The sequence below is a fragment of the Molossus molossus genome, unplaced genomic scaffold (assembly GCF_014108415.1).
Source record: "Molossus molossus isolate mMolMol1 unplaced genomic scaffold, mMolMol1.p scaffold_m16_p_16, whole genome shotgun sequence".
NCBI lineage: Eukaryota > Metazoa > Chordata > Mammalia > Chiroptera > Molossidae > Molossus > Molossus molossus.
Window position 1 is genome coordinate 24,125,995 of NW_023425351.1, and position 22,799 is coordinate 24,148,793.

General features: G+C 38.4%; 1 protein-coding gene across 7 annotated transcripts in view; it reads left to right on the forward strand.

The window, feature by feature from the left end:
- The window catches only part of MCMDC2 (minichromosome maintenance domain containing 2), a 61,255-nt gene that overhangs the window by 6,303 nt on the left and 32,153 nt on the right, over positions 1-22,799 (forward strand). For 6 of the 7 annotated variants that reach the window (XM_036264261.1, XM_036264262.1, XM_036264265.1 and 3 more), the window contains 6 exons: positions 1,290-1,394; positions 3,117-3,242; positions 4,670-4,907; positions 9,810-10,015; positions 19,840-20,006; positions 21,192-21,371. In XM_036264261.1, coding sequence (XP_036120154.1) covers positions 1,290-1,394; positions 3,117-3,242; positions 4,670-4,907; positions 9,810-10,015; positions 19,840-20,006; positions 21,192-21,371 — 1,022 coding nt within the window. The remainder of the gene's footprint in view (positions 1-1,289; positions 1,395-3,116; positions 3,243-4,669; positions 4,908-9,809; positions 10,016-19,839; positions 20,007-21,191; positions 21,372-22,799) is intronic. The other variant, XM_036264263.1, reaches the window with a different exon arrangement.

Sequence of the window (22,799 nt, forward strand, 5' to 3'; positions counted from 1 at the left end):
TCTTTCATTTGGGACCTGTTTCTTTGTCTCCTCATTTTGGCTGCCTCCCTGTGTTTGTTTCTGTGTATTACTTAACACGAGGTATGGGGCTATCTGAGACCCAATGCTGCTTGTTTGAAAGAATTTAGGAAAAACCTGAAGCAGGATCCAAGACAGGCCAATCCTATGGTTAAGCAACTGGCAACAGCTTGGGTGGGCCTGAAAGTTGGGTGGGCCTGAAAGTTGGGTGGGGTGGGGTGGGGTGGAGCCTCAGGGAATCACCAGGGCGGGGCTACCAGTGTGAGCCAGGTTGCTGGAGTCCCAGATATGGCGGCTGTCTGCCGCCCCAGGGAAGGGCTCACCAAAGGAACAAAGGCCTCTGACAGCATGTTTGTGCAGGAGAATGCCCCCTCTCCAGCCCTCGCTCCAGTGCCAAACAGCTCAGTTCTTCCCTGTATGTCTCTGGTGCCCCTCAAGCTGCCTCCCCTCCAAGCTTAGAGGGAGAGAGTCTGATAAGTCTGTGCGCAGGCCCTTTAAGGAGCTGCCTGGTGCTCCAGCGGCGTCACCTTCCCTGAGCCTCAGTTCCTGCTGGTTTTTCCAGCCAGAAGTTATGGGGACTTCTCTTCCTGGCACTGGAACCCTGAGCGGGGCGTCTGGTGTGGGACAGGAACCCCTCAGTCCTCAGGGAGGACCTTCCTCGCTGAGGTGTCCTCCTGATTTTTATCCGCCACACGTGAGTGTGGGACCAGCCCGTCGTGCCTCTGCCCCTCTTACCAGTCTCGATGTGGCTGCTGCTTTAATTTCGTAGTTATAGGACTTCCATTCAGCTTGATGTCAGGTGGTTCTGAATGATGGTTGTTCTGTAGTTTAGTTGTAACTTTGATGTGGTTGTGGGAGGACGCAATACCTCATTTACCTACGCCGCCATCTTGACCGGAAGTCCTTTGTAATATCAATTTTAAAAGCAGTGTCTGGCCATGGCCCATTTTGCTCAACGGTTAGAACGTCAGCCTGTGGACCAGAGAAACCCGGGTTTTGTTTCTGCTAAGGGCACGTACCTCGGTTGCAGTTTGTCCCTGGCCCCAGATGGGTCGTGTGGGTGGCAGCCACTTGATGTGGCTCTCTCTCACATCAATGTTTCTCTCTCTCTCTTCCTCCCTCTCTCCCTCCTGCTCTATCTGAAGATAAATGAAAAAAAAATGTCCTCGGGTGAGGATAAAAAAATAAAATAAAAGTAGCATCTGATATTTTAATGTGGAAATTAAACTGAATATATTCTAAAAACATTCCTTTTTGCTCTTTGCCTTAAGATAAACAGATAGTTGAAATAATTACTGCAAAGGCGCTTCATGCTTTTCAAGGATATTCTAACAACCAGCCATTTAGGTTTCAGTCTCTTACAATTTTTCTAAGAGGTAAGTTCTGTTTGAACTAAAAGTAAATTGCTATAAAATATATGAAATATGTAATTTACTTACTTATGTTTTTATATTATAAATGGTACTTCTATACAGTTGTCCCCCTTTATTCATGGTTTCTCCTTGTAAACTTTTCTCTTTTTTTGTTAATCCTTACTCGAGGATATTTTTTCATTAATTTTTTTTTCTTTTTGGATAGAGTAGAAAGAGAGAGAGAGCATTGATGTGAGAGAGACACATTGATTGATTTCCTTCCAAATGGCCTTGGCGGGTCAGACGCTTGACCAGGACTCGAACCCATGGGCCGACACTCTAACCTCTGAGCCAAACCGGCCAGGGTGAAAACCTTTCTTTTTATTTAAATCCTTACCTGAGGATATTTTCTATTTATCTCCAGATAGAGGGGAGGGAGAGAGAGAGACAGAGAGAGAAATATCAATGTGAGAGAGACACAATGACTGGTCACCTCCCACAGGGACTGAACCGCAACTGAGGTACACACCTTTGACCAGAATCGAACCCACAACTCTTTGGTCCCTGGGCCAACACTAACTGCTGAGCCAAACTGGCCAGGGTGCAAAAACCTTTCTTTCATAGTTTTACAACTACCCAACTTTTCTAACTGTGTAATGGAGGATCAAAATTTTTGTTGTATATTTTTTTTAATAAAAATTGAATTTGTACAAAAGCTTTGCCCAGCATGTAAGTGTAAGAGAGGAATTTAGTATAATGCAAGAGGGTAGTCTTTGGAGATAGATAAACCTAGATGTGAATTTCAATTTTGGTACTTACTATATTTAGCCTTGTGCAAGACACTTAACCTCTCAATTTTTTCATATATAAAATGAGGATAACAATATCTTATCTTCATTTTACAGTTGGGTAATGTATATAAAAGTACCTTGCCTATATTATACACAGTAATAATGCCTTTTAAAATTATTTTCTTGCCCTGGCCAGTTTGGCTCAGTGGTTGAGTATTGGCCTGCGGACCAGAGTTCTGGGTTCGGTTTCCGCTAGGGGCATGTACCACCAAAAAAAAAAAAAAAGCTAAAATTATTTTCTTGCCCTAGCCCATTTGACTCAGCGGTAGAGTGTTGGCCCACGGACCAATGAGTCGTGGATTCGATTCTGGCTAAGGGCATGTACTTCATTAGTGGTTTGTCCCAGGCCCTGGTCGAGGTCGTGCGGGAGGCAACCAGTCGATGTGTCCCTCTCATATCAATGTTTCTTTCTCTCTCCCTTTCTCTCCCTCTCTCTCCTTCCCACTCTATCTGAAGATGAAAAGAGAAATATCCTTGGGTGAGGATTAAAAAAAATTTTTTTAAATAAAATAATTTTCTTCCCAAATAAAAGTATTACTCATAAGGTCATTTTTAATAACATTTCTTGTCATTTAATGCAAAAATATTTCATTCTAAATAGAATTATCTTGTTTTTCCTTTTGACTATATTATAGGAGACTACCTAGGTGCTATATCACATGCTTCTTGAAGTTAATTTAATTCATCATTGTCTTTTAGTATCAAAATTTATCAGCAATAAAATTGCCTCAATTTACCTTGTTAATACCACTCAAAATGGATATTATACTAAACAAAAGAATATACAACTAACTCAGCTACTGAATTATTACTAGTTCTAGATCTTTGAACCATATGATTATGTACAAGTTTCATTTAGTGAACACATGTTTTTGTTTGTGTTTAATAATTTTAGATGAGTTAGTAAATAAAATGAATATAGGAGATGAGTATAAAATTATTGGAATTCCAACCTGTGTAAAAACTTTACAAACTTCGGTCTGTATAGAGGCAAATAGCATCACGTTCTGCAATCCAAAAGGTAAGGAAATTGTTAGTATCATATATTAACAAATATTTAGATTTAAATCTATTTGTTTAGGAAATAAGTAATGACTGCTCATGTCCTGGGCACTTTTCTAAAAACTAAGGATACAGCTGTGATCAGAACAGTTAAGTTTCCTAACTCTGAAATCAGATGGTAGTCAGTAAATCTGTAAACTAATCAATAAGACAATTTCAGATAATAAATGCTGTGAAGGAAATAAAATGGGATAATGTAGAACCTTGCCCACAGGAAGTCTTTTTTTGGCTAAACCTTATTTTGTTTTTTTGTTCATAAATAGCAATGAGAAAAATGTTTGACGGTACCAAGAGATAGAGATTAGTCAAAAGGTTTTTCTACCCTAACCTTTATTTTCTAGCCCTAGCTAGATCTTAGTTTGTCATCTGAGAAAGAGAGCCCAATAAAAGCATCCTTTTCCTCATCTGTGTTCTGAACCAATTAAAATATAAGACAAAAGATAAAGGCAGATGGGGGCCAAAATATCACCTTTATTACTGACAAAAAAGTAGAAAGCAGACCTACTCTTTTAACTTGGCACACAAATATCTAAATGTAGGAAAGGCTAGTTAAATATTGAATGGAGTTAGATTTTTTTTTTAAGAATCCCTACATAACCATCTGCAGTAATAGAGGCCTAAGTTGACTTTAAATGCAAGTTGATTCTAGATAACTCTGCTTATCTTAAAGAGAAAGTTTCTTAACAAAGTAAAAATGTTGAAGCAAAATAAAAATATGGCAAGAGCTACACTAAGATAGGCCTTCCTTGGTCCATAAGCATGGATGAGTAGAAGAAATCATTGCTCTATGATGGTAGCCCAAAAGGAAGGAGAAAGTGTCTGGGTTATACATGCACAGATATTCCTTCAAAACTGACCAATTCAATTAAATCATTCATCCCTTTCAGGAGTTGGACAGAGTGAGGAAGTGGCGGTCTAGAATGTTCATGAATAGTACAGTACAATGCTTTCAAAGTAGTAGAGTATAAATCTTCTCTCTTAACAGCAACAGTCAAATATTTCCTGTTCTGCTTTTTAGCCCTCACTAGAAGAAATATTATTCAAACATAGAAATACAGCAGCAAACACCATAATACAGGAGCCCTATGATCTGGCTTTGCTCACATAGGTCTTAAAAGGAAAAGAATAAAGAATTTGCTTGCTACCCACAGCCAATCTATGTGGACACTCAGGGTGACTGCTTCTTTTTATTGCATTTCCTGGAATAGAAATGATAGACTAGAGTCACCTCCAATCATAATTTAGTATTAGTATGAGAATTTGAATATGGCATCATTAAAATAACTGTATTCTGATAATATTTTAGATAAATAGAAGTAGACATCTATAATGTCATTTTCTTGTTTTAAAACCCCTTTTAACATATGTGTTATTATTTACTTGCAGTTCCTTCAGGGATTAGCGACAATTTCAGGTGTCTCCTCTCTTTGACTTCCAGCTCATGCTGGAAGTTTACAGCAATACTTGCCAATATCTTTGCATCACACATTATTCCTCCTGGGACTTACAATTTTCTCAAGCTCTGTTTGCTGATGAGCCTAGTACAAACAAGAGACTGTAACAAAGAACTGGAGGATTGCCTGGATATTTTAATTATAACAAGTGATACTCTACTTGTAGACAGGTAAAATATGTGACATGAATTTTTTCCCATAATAAATTGGTCACAGATTTGCATAAATCTTTTCCATGAGCATTATTCCAAGAAAAATATTTAGGATTTAACTGGACAAAATATTATTTAAATAAACTTTTATCAATGAAGTGTGAAACTTTTAAAACATGAATAGAGAAATAGGATGTTGGCTTTCAATATTTTGAGAATCTAACCATTTAAAATGTCAACCTATTTCCCCACTCAGATCTTTACAAATCCTACCTTAGTGTTCTGCTTTTGTACTTTATTTTCATTAAAAAAAAAAAAAAAATTTCCCTGTAAGAGCCAACAAGCCATTTTCTTATTTTTCTTTAAGATTCCATTCAATAATATTGACTCACTGTACCCAAATAAGGCTGTCAAAAGTGCCCAAATTACTATTTTGGGAGCATCACTTTAACATTGGAGTAAGTCTTTACTCAGCATTTCAGGATTCCTCACTAGCAAGGACCCCTTTTTTTATCCTTACCCAAGGATATTTTTCCATTTTTTGTTCAGATAGAGTGGGAGGGAGAGTGAGGAAGAGAGAGAGAGAGAGAGACATTGACGTGAAAGGGACACATCGAGTGGTTGCCACCCACATAACCCAACGAGGGCCGGGGACAAACTGCAACTGAGGTACATGCCCCTAGTGGGAACCAAACCAGGTTCTCTCTGGACCACAGGCCAACGCTCTAACTGCTGAGCAAAACCAGCCAGGGCTTCTTTTTTTTTTCTTTTTTTTTTTTTTGGTATGTGCCCCTAGCAGGAACCGAACCCGGGACTCTCTGGTCCGCAGGCCAATGCTCCAACCACTGAGCCAAACCGGCCAGGGTGCAAGTACCCCCTTTTAAAAAGTTACTTAAATGTTCAAAAAGCTAGGAATATGCTTCTTATATTAATGTCTTCTATGCAACTGTAAAGGAAAAAAAACAAATATATAGAATGAATTTAAAATTAAAAGACAATTCAAATTAAAACTTCAAATGATATTACTGAAATTCAATTGCAATGTAAATATGATGCTAACTTCTATAGATTGCACAAACTTAATCTTCCCATGTGAACATGAGAGTGTTTCCTTATAACCTCACTAACACTGGGTATTATTAAATTTAAAAAATTTTACATCTGATTGGTAGAAATTGTATTTTATTATTTTTCTTTAATCTTCACCTGAGGATATTTTTCCATTGATTTTTAGAGAGTAGAATGGAGGGAGGGGGAGAGAGAGAGAGAAACACTGAAGTGAGAGAAACACAATTGGCTGCCTCCTTCATGACCCCAACTGAGGGCTGGGGATTGAACCTGCAACTCAGGTTTGTGCCTTGACCGGGGTATTGAGCCTGTGACCCTTTGGTTCGCAGGCTGACGCTCTAACTGCTGAGCCAAACTGGCCAGGGCTGGAAACTGTATTTTACTTTGCATTTGTTTAATTGGAAATAAATTTAGGTATTATTTACAGCTTGTTAAACACTTCTGTTATTTTTCTATGAAACTCCTTGACCATTTTTCACATTTCTATTAAGTTATTTCTTATTGATTTGTGATACCTCTTATAAATGAAGGTCTCTCTTCCGGTTTGTCATTTACCTTTGAATTTTCCTACAGTATTTGAGGCTGTGTGAGAAATTTGTTTTTGTTTTGTCTTTAGGTAAAATGTATATATAGTGAAATAATCTTAAGTATACAATTTGATGAATTTTGACAAATGCATACACTCCTATAGCCATCACCACAATTAGATATAGAATATTTCCATCACCTCAGAAAGTTGTTTAATTCCCTCTTCTCAACATTTCCTATCGCCACAGGTAATTTCTGTCACCATAGATTAATTTCCTGTTCTTTAATGTCATATAAGTAGAATCATACAGTGCATACTCTTGGGTCTATTCTCTTTTGCTCACCATGTTTTTGAGATTGATCCAGTTGTGTATATCAGTAGTTTATTGTTTTTATTGATTAGTAGTATTCCATTATATGAATATACCAGAATTTGTTTATCCATTCTTCTAATGATGATGATTTAAGTTTTTTATGTTTTAATTATTATAAATACAGCTGCTGTAAACATTCTTGCACAAGTCTTTCCATGGACATGTGTTTTCATTATCTTGGATAAATACTAAAGAGTGGAAATGCTGTGTCATAAGGTAGAAGTATATTTAACTTTACAAGAAACTGCCATTTTTCTAAAGTGGTTGTACCATTTTATATTCCTACCAACAATGTAAGTTTCCAGTTGTTTGTATCCTCACCAGCATTTGGTGTTGTCAATCTGTCTCAATTTAGCCATTCTAGTATGTATGAAATACTATCTCATTATGCTTTTAATTTGCATTTCCCTGATGACTACTGATCTGAGCTCTTTTTCCTGTGCTTATTGGCTACTAATATATATTTTTCAATGAAGTGTCTGTTCAAGTCCTTTGCTCACTTTTAAACAGGGTTGTTCTGGATGTGCGTCCTTTGTCATATATGTGTATCATGAAATTTTTCTCCCAATCTAAAACTTAAATATCTTTGATGAGCAAAATTTTTAGTTTTTATGAAATCCAATTTATTATATTCTTATGTGTTTAGTGTTTTACGGGTTCTGTTTAAGAAGTCTTTGCCAACTCCAACATTATAAATTATTTTATGTTTTCTTCTAGAAGCATTATAGTTTTCACTTTTAAAAATATATTTTTCTATTGATTTTTTAGAGAGAGAGGAAGGGAGAGGGAGAGAGAAAGATAGATGTGAAAGCGGAACATTGATTGGCTGCCTCCTGCACACCCCCTACTAGGGATCAAGCCTGCAACCTGGGCATGTGCCCTGACTGGGAATTGAACCAGCAACCTTTTGGTGCATGGGATGACACCCAACCAACTGAGTCATACTGGCCAGGGCTAGTTTTCACTTTACATTAGGTCTGTTATATATCACAAGTTAATTATTGTGTATCATTTGAAGTAGGAGTCAAGGTTAATGTTTTTGCTATGCATTTCTCTGATTTTTGTATACCATTCTTTGAAAAGTCTGTCCTTTCCCCATTGAATTGCTTTGTATACCATTCTTGAAAAGCAATTGAACTGGATATAAACTAGTTATAATAGTGAACTGGGTATAAATCATTTTGTTACCCAATGGGAACTGGCCAGAGCAGGTCTGCCTCAGGCCAGCCTGTTGTATGTGTGTTCTTGATTTCATGTAGGAAAGATTCTACAATATGAGTCCAGGTGATTTTGAGAGTACATTTATGAAAGCTGGGAACAGTGAAGCAAAGGAAGAACTTAGGATAAAAGAAGCAATAGGAGAGAGCCTAGGCAGTGCTCTGCTTTGGCTCCCTAGAAACATTTTAGGAAAGAAATGAGCCAAGGCAGGGCTGTTGTTAGGTCATTTGGAAGTAAAGGTCACAGTGACAGAAGTGAGCCAAAGAGAGGTGGCGTTTAGCTCCACTGGAAAGTCAGAGAAAAAAAGGGCCTTGGAGACAGGATCCAGCCCAGGATGAGCTGCTCCTGCCCATTATTTCCCTGGTTGCAAGTCTTGTGAGGACCCTTAGAGTTTAGGAGGAAGTCAAAAGTTCATGCCTGTGAAGGGGCATGGGTGTGCTCTAGAGGGTCTTTGTCTTAAGGGTTTTTATCTTTTCTTCTGTGGTGGAGAATCTTAGGGGAGGGTTTTGGCTTTCCAGGTTTGTTTGAAACTATTTTGACCTTGTATTGTAACCTTATATCAGTGTTTTTAAGATTCCTTAGCTGATTTTATTTTATTTTTTTAAATACGTTTCATTGATTTTTTTTAGAGAGAGAGGAAGGGAGAGCGCGGTAGAAACATCTATGTGAGAGAGATACCTTGATCAGCTGCCTCCTGCATGCCCCCTACTGGGGATCAAGCCCACAACCCAGGCATATGCCCTGACCAGGAATCAAACCGGGACCTCTTAGTCCTTGGGACGATGCTCAACCACTGAGACACACCAGCCAGGCACACCTGCCCCTCCACTCCCCCCCATTTTATATAACTTAAAATATCCAAAGTCCTTTAAGTGGCACATACAGTAGTCATTTTATAGCATCTGCTTATCCACATTTAAGGGATGCTGCTTATTCCATTTTTGTACTGCATGTCTATGTGTACTCATCTTAGTTGATTGCACCAGCAAGCTATGATTGCTGTGGCAAGGATTTGAAAATTAAGCTAAGATAATCATATTCCTTTCTTCGAATTTGAGAAATGAAGAGGCTAAGGCAATTGGCAAAGAGATTAGAAAGCAAAAGAATGTATCAATAGTTACCATGATCCCTGGCTGGTTTGGCTCAGAGGTTAGAGCATCGGCCCGCAGACCAATGAGTCTTGGGTTCAATTCCGGTCAAGGGCACATACATCGGTTGCACTTTGTCCCTGGCCCTGGTTGGGGTTGTGCGAGAGGCAACCACTTGATGTGTCTCTCTCACGTTGATGTTTCTCTCTCTCCCTTCCTCCATTAAAAAAAAAAAAAAAGTTACCATGATACATAGCATAGGCAGCAGGAATAGCCATGATGGGCTACTGGCAAGCCTAAATGCAAAAATTCTGAATAAACAAAAGCAAACAATCCATAAAAAGAGAAAGGCCCAATTCAAATGTCATCTCTCTGTAGCTTTTTCTGACTTACTTCCAGGAAAAATTATACTCTAATGGATGTTCTCACAACATTATTTCAGTATTTATCACATTATATTTTATTTTTATGTCTCTCTTTCTTGGCTGTGGGCTTTCAAGTTAAGGATTAAGTCTTATATATGTTTTTATCCCTAGTTCAGTAAACATTGAATCAAATTAAATTGGTTGTGTAGCTGTTATACATTATGATTTCTGAAAAACAAATGTTAACATAATAGTAATGAAAAATTTATTTTTCCCTAGGCTTTTGAATTATAGTGTAAACCTTGTGCCCCGTGGTATACGCCATCCAGTCTCTACTGAAATTTTTCCTACTCTATCCAGGAATAATTATGGAACTGGAGCAGTTAGCATTCAAGCTGGCAGTGCTCTGCTAGCTAAAGGTGGTATCTGCTTTATAGGAGACTTGGCTTCATACAAAAAAGATAAACTTGAACAGCTTCAATCAGGTAAACAATATTTTTTTCAAATTAATTTTCACCTGTTTTAACTTATAGTCTCATCATTGTCAAGGATTTACTTAATAGTTAGATTGTATTGTACTTATTTTAGAAATTGAGAAATTATACTAAATGACATTTCTCATTTTATCTTTATAAATAAAAACAGGATTTTAAGTGCAAATGTACTGTTTTAGCCTTTACTCTCAGCTGTGCTAACACACAACTTTGTATTGGGCCAGATTTATTTCCTTTTCTTGTCTGATTGCACTAGCTAGGACTTCCAATAGATATTGAAAAGCAGTACTGAGAAGGGATATCCTTGTTTTGTTCTTCATCTTAGCAGGAAAGCTTTGCATTTCTCATTAAAGTATGATGGGAAACTTAAGTATCATGCCAGCTATAGGGTTTTGTTTATTTTTAAATCCTCACCCAAAGATGCTTTTCCATTTACCTTCAGATAGAGTGGGAGGGAGAGACAGAGACAGAGAGAGAGAGACAGAGAGAGAAACATCAATGTGAGAGAGACATATTGATCAGTTGCCTCCTGCACAACCCCAACCAGGGCCGGGGACCAAACTGCAACTGAAATACATGCCCTTGACTGAAATTGAACCCACGACTCTTTGGTCTGCAGGCCAGTGCTCTAACCACTGAGCAAACCTGGCCAGGGCCACCTATAGGTTTTTTGTAGGTGTTCTCTTTCAAATTGGAGTTTCCTCTATTCCTAATCTGCTGAGAATTTTTTTTAATAAATGGGTGTTGGATTTTATCACATTCTTTTTCTGCATCTATTGATGTAATAATTTGATTTTTCTTCTATAGCCCATCGATATTATGGATTACATTAGTTGATTTTCAAATGTTGAACCAGCTTTGCATACCTAGAATAAAGCCCACCTGGCTATGGTGTATAATTCTTTTTATACACTTTTGGACATGATTTGCTAATATTTTGTTGAGAATTATTACATCTATTTTCACAAGAGATATTGGTCTATAGTTTTCTTTTTTTGTCATGTCTTTGTCTGGCTTTAGTACTAGGGTATTTCTGGTTGGAGCAGGTTTATAACTAACAAGGGATGTGGACAGATATGGACTGGGCAAAGAGCAGTCAAGGCCTTGCATTCTTCAAATAACAGCAAGAATGTACAGCAATGCTCAGGGCACATAGCATATTGCCTCTTCCTACAAGAGAATACAGAAATAGACCCATAGTAATATGGTGAATTGATTTATTACCATGACACTAAAGCAAGTAAATGGGGAAAGGAAAGTTTTTTTTCAACCAATGGTGGTGAACCATCTGGCTATGTATATATGGAAAAAAATTAGTATTGGCTCACCTCAACTATAAACAATAATTTACTAAAGATGGAACATAAACCTAAAACTCTAGAAGAAAGAAAACATAGGAGAATATCTTCATAATCTTAAGGTAGTCAAAGATTTCTTAGAACCCAGAAAGCAATAAACTAGATAAATTCAAATTTGAATTTATTAGATAAATTAGAGTTCAGAGAACTAAAAAGTTATACACATCACTCAGCCCCATTTAAAAAGTGACTAGGCAAGCAGATAAAAAGAAAATAATGTCCTGGCCAGTTCGGCTCAGCAGTTAGAGCCTCAGCATGAGGACCAAAGAGTCTCAAGTTCAATTCCCAAGGTAAAGGGCACATACCTCGGTTGCAGGTTTGATCCCCACCTTGTCCGGGTTGTGCAGGAGGCAACCAATCGATGTGTCTCTCTCACATTGATGTTTCTCTTTCTCTCTCTCTCACTCCCTTCCACTCTATCTAAAAATCAATGACAAAATATCCTCCAGTGAGGATTAAGAAAAAAGAAAAAGAAAAGAATTGCAATATATATATATCTGACATAGGATATATACCTAGAACATAGAAACAATTCCTACAAGTCAGTAATTTAAAAAACAAGGAACCCAGCATAAAATGGACAAAAGACTTGAATAATGACTTCACAAAGAAAGATATACAAAATGACTAATACGCACATGAAAGACTATTCAGTATCATTAGTTGGATATTGGAGATACCAACACTCACATAGTAGAAGGGCCTGCTTCATGGACATGAAACAAGTATAGTTGCACAAAGGCCCTCCTCCTCCTAGAAGAGGCTGACACTTGGTTAACACTCTACTATCACCATCTTCAATTTAAAAAGTTTTTTTATTGATATTTAGAGAGAGGAAGGGAGATAGAGAAAAAAAATGTGGAAGAGAAACATTGATTCAGTTGCCTCCCACACACACACGCACCCAGTTGAGGATTGAACCCACAACCTGGGTATGCGCACAGACCAGGAATTGAACCAGCCAACTTTGGGTTATGGGACAATGCTCCAACCAACTGAGCCACACCAGCCAGGATACCATCTTCAATTTTTAAAAAAATATTTGTTGTTGAGAGAGATTCCAAAATGGTGGCTGAGTGAATGGCAGCTACACAGACCATCTCTCAGGACCAAACTGGAATTACAACTAAAATAAAGACAAATCATCAGGAAAAAAGCAACATAAAAGTAGCTGGAAAGGATCTGCATAACCAGGGACCGAAAAAGGACACTAGGTCGAGCCTGCTAAGGAACTGCAGCAGCATGAGAGGGTGGGCTGGGAGCCCACAGACAGCAGTTGTTTTAGCTGCAAGCAGCTCCCTCGCGGTTAACATCCCAAGCTGGCTCCACAGCACAGAGGGCCAGAACAAAGCACTAAATTAGCTATAGTCACTCACCTTGGGCTCCAGCAAAGGGAAGGCAGACTGGACTGGAACTGTGTGGACTCAGGAGCTGGGAGAGCTGGGAGGGCACTGGGAATTTTTTGCTGAATCACTCCCTCACAGGACAGTAATCATCTTATTCAAAGAGCCCCTTCCCAGAATCCCAGGTAGAAGCAACAGCTCCTCCATTGAGAATTTAACACCACCCAGCCAGGCCAGAAAAATGCAAATTCAGGTTCATTAACAGCCAGCAAATATCTGCCCCACCCTATAGAAATCCTCTTACCCTGAACACCTGAGGGAGTTTTTCATTCAGTTGAGGGCTACAACCCAAGGCTCACCAAGTAACTGAGAATAATAGCCTCTAGGCAAAAAGCTAGAGGATAACTGATCCTTTCCTGGGCTTGCAAATCTACCCAGGAAAGTAAGACTTGACAGTGGTGTTTAACATGGGTCCTCCCACACTCATCCAAACCCAGTAGAGGTAGCCATAATCAGCGGAACACAAATACCCACAGGGAAAATTTGGCAGGCTCCAAAACCCAATGAAACAGCCAAAATGGTGAAACAAAGAAACAAATACCAAATGAAAAAACAAGAGAAATCTACTGAAGAGGTCAATGAAATGCAGTTAAGCAAGTTATCAGAGGTAGAGTTCAAAGTGATGATAATGAGGAAGCTCAACAAACAGCATGAGTAAAGTCATAGAAACATTGAAACCCAACCAACTGGAAATGAAGAATTCCATAGCAGAAATAAAGAACACATTGGAAAGAATAACCAGCAGAGTAGAGGAAGCTGAGGATTGGATCAGTAAATTAGAAGACAGGGTAGAAAAAATCACCCAATCAGAAAACCAAAAGGAAAAAACAATAAAAAAACAGGAAGACAGCTTAAGAGAACTGTGAAACAATATGAAACATAACAACATCCACATCATAGGAGTTCCAGAAGAAGAAGAAAATGAGCAAGGGTTAGAGAATATATTTGAAGAAATAGTGACAGAAAACTTCTCTAACTTGGTGAAGAAAAAGGCATCCAAGTTCAAGAAGCACAGAGATCCCCAAGTAAGAAGAACCCAAACAGGCCCACACCAAGACACATAATAATTAAAATGCCTAAAATTAAAAACAGAGAGAATACGAAAGGTAGCAAGAGATAAGCAACAGGTTACCTACAAAGGAACCCCCATAAGGCTATCAGCTAACTTCTCAACTACAGGCCAGAAGGGAATGACATGAAGTAATCAAGGTCATGAAAAACAAGGATCTGAATCCAAGACTACTCTACCCAGCAAGGCTATCATTCAAAAAAGAACGTCAAGTAAAAAGCTTCCCAGACAAAAAAAGGCTAAAGGAATATATTAGCACCAAACCAGCACTGCAAGAAATGTTAAAAAGACTGCTGTAGACTTCCGGTCAAGATGGCGGCGTAGGTAAACGTGGTATTGTGTCCTCCCACAACCACATCAAAGTTACAACTACAGAACAACCATCATTCAAAACCGCCTGAAATCAAGCTGAATGGAAGTCCTACAACTACGGAATTTAAAAAAAGCAGCTACATCCAGACTGGTAGGAGGGGCGGCGGTGCAAGGGGCGGCGGCGGCGAGACGGGCTGGTCCCACACCCACGTGTGGCGGATAAAAATCAGGAGGCTCCCGCGGCTGGGAAGGTTCTTCCTGAGGACTTAGGGGTCCCCGTCCCACACCAGGTGCCCCGCTCAGGGTTCCAGTGCCAGGAAGAGAAGTCCCCATAACTTCTGTCTGGAAAAACCAGTGGGAACTGAGGCTCAGGGAAGCTGAGGCGGCTGGAGCCCCAGGCAGCTCCCTAAAGGGCCCGCGCACGGACTTATCGGACTCTCTCCCTCTAAGCCTGGAGGGAAGGCAGCTCAAGGGGCAACAGAGACATACAGGGAAGAACTGAGCTGTTTGGCACTGAAGCGAGGGCTGGAGAGGGGGCTTCCTCGGGGACAAACGTGCTGTAAGAAGCCTTTGTTCCTTTGGTGAACCCTTCCCGGGGGCTGCAGAAAGAAGCCATATCTGGGACTCCAGCAACCTGGCTCACACTGGTAGCCCCGCCCTGCTGACTCCCTGAGGCCCAGCCCCGCCCCACACAACTTTCAAGCCCACCCAAGCTGTTGCCACTTGCTTAACCATAGGATTGGCCGGTCCTGGATCCTACTTCAGGTTTTTCCTAAATTCTTTCAAACAAGCAGCATCGGGTCTCAGATAGCCCCATACCTCGTGTTAAGTAATACACAGAAACAAACACAGGGAGGCAGCCAAAATGAGGAGACAAAGAAACAGGTCCCAAATGAAAGACCAGAACAAAACCCCAATAAAAGAACTAAGCAAAAGGGAGATAAACAACCTAACAGATACTGAGTTCAAAATACTGCTTATAAGGATGCTCAATGAACTTAGTGAGAACCTCAGTGAACTTAGGGAGGGCCTCAAGAGCATAAAAAAGGACCAGTTAGAAATCATGGATACACAGTTAGAATTGAAGGAGGCATTAACTGAAATAAAGAATAATTTACACAGCTTCAATAATAGAGTATGTAAATCCAAGGAGCAAGCCATCGATTTGGAATATAAGGAAGCAAAAAATCCCCAATCAGAACAGCAAAAAGAAAAAAGAATCCAAAAAAATGAGGATAGTGTAAGGAGCCTCTGGGACAACTTCAAGCGTGCCAACATTCGCATCTTGGGGGTGCCGGAAGGAGAAGAGAGAGAACAAGAAATCGAAAACCTGTTTGAAACAATAATGGCAGAAAACTTTCCTAACTTGGTGAAGGAAACAGACATACAAGTCCAGGAAGCACAGAGAGTCCCAAACAAGATGAACCCCAAGAGGCCCACACCAAGACACATCATCATCAAAATGCAAAAGGTTCAAGACAAAGAGAGACTCTTAAAAGCAGCAAGGGAAAGGCAGCCAGTTATTTACAAGGGAGTTCCCATTAGGCTGTCAGCTGATTTCTCAAAAGAAACTTTGCAGGCCAGAAGGGAGTGGCAAGAAATATTCAGAGTGATGAAAACCAAGAACCTACAACCAAAATTACTCTATCCTGGAAAGCTGTCATTTAGAATCGATGAACATATAAAAACTTTCCCAGACAAGAAAAAGTTAAAGGAGTTCATCACCACCAAACCGTTATTATATGAAATGATGAAGGGTCTTTTTGAAAAAAAAGATAAAATGTATGAACAGACAAAATGGCAATGAATACATATCTATCAACAATGGAATCTACAAACAAAATGAACAGGAAGAACAGAAACATTCTCATAGATACAGAGAACATTTTGTTGGTTGCCAGTTGGGAGGGGTGTTGGGGGAATGGGTGAAAAAGGTGAAGGGATTAAGAAGCACAAATTCATTGCTAGACTGACAAACCTCAAAGGGAAAGGGGTTGGGGGGGTGGGAAGAAATAAACCAAAGAACTTATATGCATAACCAATGGACACAGACAATAGTGTGGGAAAAGGTGGGAGGGGGGCGGGAGTGGGGAGGAGGGGGTCAATGGGGGAAAAATGTGGAACATCTGTAATACGTTTTACATCCAACAATAAAGATTTGAAAAAAGAAAAAGAAATTGAAATACAACTAACATAAAAACTTTACCATTTTAAATTACAAAAAAAAAAAAAGACTGCCGTAATTAGTAGAAAAAATAGGAAGAAAAATATAACCACAATAAACATAAATGGCAATAAATAAGTACATATCAATAATAACCTTAAATGTAAATGGACTAAACACTGATCAAAAGACACTGAGTAGCTGAATGGATAAGAAAGCATGACTTACATATATGTTGTTTATAAGAGACCCACCTCACAACAAAAGACTCACATACATTGAAAGTGAAGGGATGGGAAAAAAATCTTCCAAGCAAATGAAAAGGGGAAAAAAAGCTGGGGTAGTAGCAATACTCATATCCTATAAAATAGACTTCAAAATGAAGGCCATAGCTAGAGACAAAAAAAGGGCACTACATAATAACGAAAGGATCTGTCCAACAGGAAGATATAACCTTGGTAAGCATATATGCATCCAATATAGGAGCACCAATATATATTTAAAAATTTCTGGAGGAGGGGATTTCAACAGCCCACTGACATCACTGGATAGATCCTCTAAACAAAAAATTAACCAGGAAACAGACTCTAAATGATGCACTAGATCAAATGGATTTCATAAATATCTACAGAGAATTACACTCCAAAACAGCAGAATTCACATTCTTCTCAAGAGCACATGGGACATTCTCAAAGATAGACCACATGTTAGGACACAAACTAAGTCTCTACAAGTTCAAGAAGATTGAAATCATATCAAGCATCTTCTCAGATCACAATGGCATGAAACTAGAAATCAATTACAACAAAAAACAAGCAAAGACATTTAAACATATGGAGGCTAGCCAAGCCGGTGTGCAGTGGTTGAGCGTCAGCCCATACAGCAAGAGATCACCAGTTTGATTCCCAGTCAGAGCACATGCCCTGATTGTGGGCCAAATCCCCATTGGGGGCATGCAGGAGGTGGCAAATCTATGTTCTCTCTTACTGATGTTTCTCTCTCTCTTCCTCTCCCTTCCTTCCTCTCTCTAACATCAAAAATAATAGTAATAATAATAATGTGGTCTTTTGTGATTGGCTTCTTTCACTTAGCATAATGTGTTTTTTTTTATACTCACCTGAGGACATTTTTCAATATTTTGTTCAGATAGAGTGGGAGGGAAAAAGAGAGAGAGAAACATCAATGTGAAAGGGACACATCGAGTGGTTGCCACCCACACAACCCAACCAGGGCTGGGGACAAACTGCAACCAAGATACATGCCCTTAGTGGGAACTGAATCCGGGTCTCTCTGGACTGCAGGCCAACACTCTAACCGCTGAGCCAAACTGGCTAAGGCAAGCATAATGTTTTTGAGGTTTATCCATGTTGTAGCATGTGTCAGTACTTCATTTCTTTATTTTTTTACTTATTTATTTTTTATCCTCACCTGAGGACATTTTTCCATTTTTTTGTTCAGATAGAGTGGGAAGGAGAGAGAGGAAGGGAGAGAGAGAGAAACATCGATGTGAAGGGACACATCGAGTGGCTGCCACCCGCACCACCAACCAGGGCCGGGGACAAACTGCAACCGAGGTATATGCCCTTAGCGGGAACCGAACCTGGGTCTCTCGGGACCGCAGTTCATCGCTCTAACCACTGAGCCAATCATTTCTTTATTTTAAAAATTCTGATAAAATACATATAGCATAAGATTTACCATTTTAACCATTTTTAAGTATACAATTCATTGGCATTAAGTACATTCATAATATTGTGTAACCATCACCATTATCCATTTCCAGAACTTCTGTACCAATTAAACAATAACTTCCTACCTGCTACCTCCAGCCCCTGGTAACCTCTATTCTGTTTTCTCTATATATGGATTTGCCTATTAATACAATCTCACTCCCTTTTATGGATGAACACTATTACATTAGTATACCACTTTTTAAAAATTTATCTTTTTTTAATTTATCCTCACCAGAGGATATTTTTGCATTTATCTTCAGACAGAGTGGTAGGGAGAGAGGGAGGAAGAGAGAGAGAAATATCGATGTGAAAGAGACACATCGAATTGTTGCCACCCATACGAACCCAACCAGGGCCAGGGACAAACTGCAACCGAGGTATGTGCCCTTAGCAGAAATAGAACCCAGGTCTCTCTGGTCTGCGGGCTGACGCTCTAACGCTGAGCCAAACCAGCCAGGGCAAAAAATTTATTTATCTTTTGATAGACACCTGGGCTGTTTCTGCCCTTTGGCTACTGTGAATAATGCAGCTTTGGACATTGTTATGCAAGTATCTACTTGAGTCCCTGTTTTTACTCTTCAGGGTATTTACCTAGAAGTGGAATTGCTGGATCATAGGATAATTCTGTGTTTTAACTTTATGAGGAACCACCAAACTTTCCCACAGTGGTTGTACCCTTTTATATTCCCAACAATATGTATGAGTGTTCTAATTTCTCCATATCACCCCTATTACATTTTATAAGTAATAACATATTTTTTAAGGAAAAAAGTTTTATATATTAGTATTCTTATCAGCTTTACCCTCATTTTTTTAGTAAGAGGCCCAGATTTTCATTTTACCTAAGCCCTACAAATTATGTAACTGGTGCTGGCTACTAGAAGGACAAAAATTAAGAAAATTGACAACAACCAGTGATGCCAAGGATGTGGAGAAACTAGAATTCTCATATATTGTTGATGAGAACATAAAATAGTCTACTATTTTACAAACTGCTCTGGCATTTTCTATAGAATTAAATATGTTTTACCTTATGACCTAAGAGAAAGAAAAACATGTATAAAAAGACTATTATCATGGATGGAGAGAAGACTAATTTAAGAAATGTTTGGGAAATAGAATACTAGGAGTAGGATTCAGTTCACAGACTCAGTGGTTATAAGAGGCAAAGGAAGGATAGAAAGGAGAATAGGATGTTTTCACATTATTTTGGTTTAGATTTTAAGTGGATGGATAGTGATACCCTAATCATGAGTAATACACACAGAGCCATTTAAGGAGAAGAAGTGAGTAATTTAGTTTTGAACATACTGAATCTGAGATATATTTACCCCTAGTCATTGTAGTTTATATTCTCTCTCAATCTTTTCCTCTTTCACTTGCACAAAAATAGCCTGCTTTCTATCAGGTTTTTCCACATAGAAGAACATGGCTTTATTTCAGCCTTCCTTGTAAACCTGCACTGAATGACCAGTCTCCTAACCCTCTGCCTATTCCATGCATACACTGACCACAATTTCAGCTACATGCTTTGGACTGCTGGTTTTCATCAAATCATGGGACACATAAACATTCAATGTTTTTCTTGCCTTGTTCTTTTTATGACATATTTTCTAATGTAGCCATCTATATCTTACAAAACAATAAACTTTACTTGTGTCTTTACTATCTAAAGTTTAGATAATAAGATTCTATATAATAATATTTATTATTGATTTGTAGATATATAGACCAAAATGAACTTAAATAACAAATGGGTAATGTCTTTTAACTTAGTTATGGAAAGCAGAAGCATTACAGTATACATCCCGGGAAAGAAGTTTGGGGATGATGTTGATCAACAAACGACTTTTCCCATTCAGTGCAGTTTTTGGTCTTTTGTTGATATGGATTCATCTTCAAGGAAAAATATACAGAAAACCAACACTCTAATTGGTCAGATGGTAAGATATGTATATTTTATTGTTAGAATGTTGTTCAGGGTATTTAGCCATAGATTTTAATCTTAATGTTTTTGTTGTTTTTAATGTTTTGTTATTACCCCATTTCTATACTTAATTGGGTACTGGAACTAAATAATGACACAGTTTGAAATATTTTATGCTTTTTAGTCATGCCAAGCAGATATCTGCTCACTAGAAATTGTTATTTGTTGTTTTTTTATTTTATTTTCCCCCTTTATTGATTTTAGAGAGAGAGGGAGAGAGAGAGAGAGAGAGAGAGAGAAACATCAATAAGAGAGAATATCGATTGGCTGCCTCCTGCATACTTCCCCTGGGGATCTGGGCTACATCCCGGGCATGTGTCCTGCATGGGTTGACGCTCATCCACTGAGCCATACCAGCCAGACTAGAAATTGTTATTTGAATTTAGGGGAGGCTTTCATGAATAATGTATAAGAAAATATTTAATAAAGAACTTTTAAAAAAATGTTTTTATTGATTTTTTAGAGAGAGAGGAAGGGAGAGAGAGAGAGAAACAACGATGTGAGAAAGAAACATTGATCAGCTGCCTCTTGCACAACACCACTGGAGATCAAGCCAGCAACCCAGGCATGTGCCCTGACCGGGAATCGAAAAGGGACCTCTCAGTCCATGGGACAATGGTTAATCCACTGAGCCACAATAACGAGGCAATAAAGAACATTTTAAAAAATTAGTCACGCCCTGGCCGGTTTGGCTCAGCGGTTAGAGCGTTGGCCTGCGGTCTGGAGAGACCCGGGTTCGGTTCCTGCTAAGGGCACGTACTTCGGTTGCAGTTTGTCCCCGGCCCTGGTCGGTCGTGTGGGTGGCAGCCACTCGATGTGTCCCTTTCACGTCGATGTTTCTCTCTCTCTCTCTCCCTCCCACTCTATCTGTACAAAAATTGCAAAAATGTCCTCGGGTGAGGATAAAAAAAAAAAAAAAATTATAGAAAAATTAGTCACCATAAAGTTCCCATGCTTTTCAGGAGTCACTTTAATAATTAGTAATAACAAATCATAATTATTATAATAATCGGTATATAACTTAATATAAACAAATAGTGTAATATAAATATATGAATAATTTAAATTATAATTATTTCCAAAGTCTTTGTGAAAATGCCTGAATTTAATATTTGCCTTTTACATTTTTGTTTTGATGTAGGATTGCAGCTTGATTCCAGCTAATCTTGTAGAGGCATTTGGATTATTGATTAACTGTAATGAATCATCTCCTTGCCACTCATTTCTTCCTACTGTGCAACATACTTTAAAGAAAGCCATTGATCCTGAAGGACTGCTTTATTTAGCTTCTAAACAGTTCACAACGGAAGATTTTGAAAAGGTAAAGATAGAAAAAATGATTACCAAGAATATTTGTGCTAATGTTTCTCTATTTAAATATTCTCTCTTTGAGCATTCAGTTTCCTATAGTATTTAGGATTCATTTATTCCAACTTGTTTCTAGCTTTTAAACATTTTAATAATATTGCATAGAAAATATTTAGGATTGCCCAGCTGGTGTGGCTCAGAGGTCGATAGTTTAATTCCCAGTCAGGGCACTTGTCCAGGTTGTGGACTTGGTCCCCACTGGGGGCGTGCAGGAGGCGGCCGATCAATGTTGATGTTTCTTTTGCTGATATTTCTAGCTCTTTCTTCCCCTTCCTTTCTCTCTCTCTAAAATCAATTAAAAAACGTATTTAAAAATATTTGGGATTATAATTAAATAAAAAAGTATATAAGGACATAGAAATTAAAATGTTGAGTTTATTCTTTGCACCACTTCCCAAATCACAATGGCTTAAAGAATCTCAGTGAAGAAGATCTAAATAGAATATTTTTATGGAAAATTATGATGAGAGGCTGCATAGATATACAATTATTTACAATTTACAGACTATTCAAAGGGCTTTTCTTTATGGCTGCCTTCAGCATTCTGATTTTAGGGAATATCTATCATGACTCACTAACTCATTTTAATGTTCTGAAAGAAAAACATGTGTTGCATATTCAGAGAACCTGAGAGTAGATGATATAAATTTAGTAATGATTTTCATTTTATTAAAGGTACTAAAATATTTACAAGTGAAAGCCTTTTAATGTTAACTATTAAGAAATCTGTCCACAGTAGAGTTAAAGCATCTGAGTAGAGTAGATAAAAGGCAAAGAATATTGAGAAGTGGGAATCCATGGGTCATTAAATTTTGTTTTCATACCTACCTTTCTTATAGGCATATTATGTGGGTAAATGGTTACAGGTGAGGAGGACTTAAAAATGAATTATGAGTTCTGGCCAGTTTGGCTCAGCAGTATAGTGTCGGCCCATGGACCAATGAGTCTCGGGTTCGATTCCAGCCAAGGGCACATACCTTGGTTGCGGTTAGTCCCCAGCCCTGGTTGGGGTCATGCGAGAGGCAACCAGTCGATGTGTCCCTCTCATATTGATGTTTTTCTCTCTCTCTCTTTCCCTCTCTCTCTCTATCTGAAAATAAATAGAAAAATATCCTCGGTGAAGATTAAAAAAAAAAACTAAGAGCATTGTTTATTCACATAGATTAAAACAGAAAAAGAACAATATTGATGATACAATAAAGGTCTTTTTGTTTGTTTTAGTATATAAGAAAAAAGTAGTTTGTCTTTAGGAATTAATATACTAAATATGTAGACACACTAATGACCTGGAGAAATTTTTACCCAGTTTTTCCATGAAACACAAAAACAAAAACAAAAATCTATGGGTTTATTAATTAGTCAGGTACTTAATGGATACTTT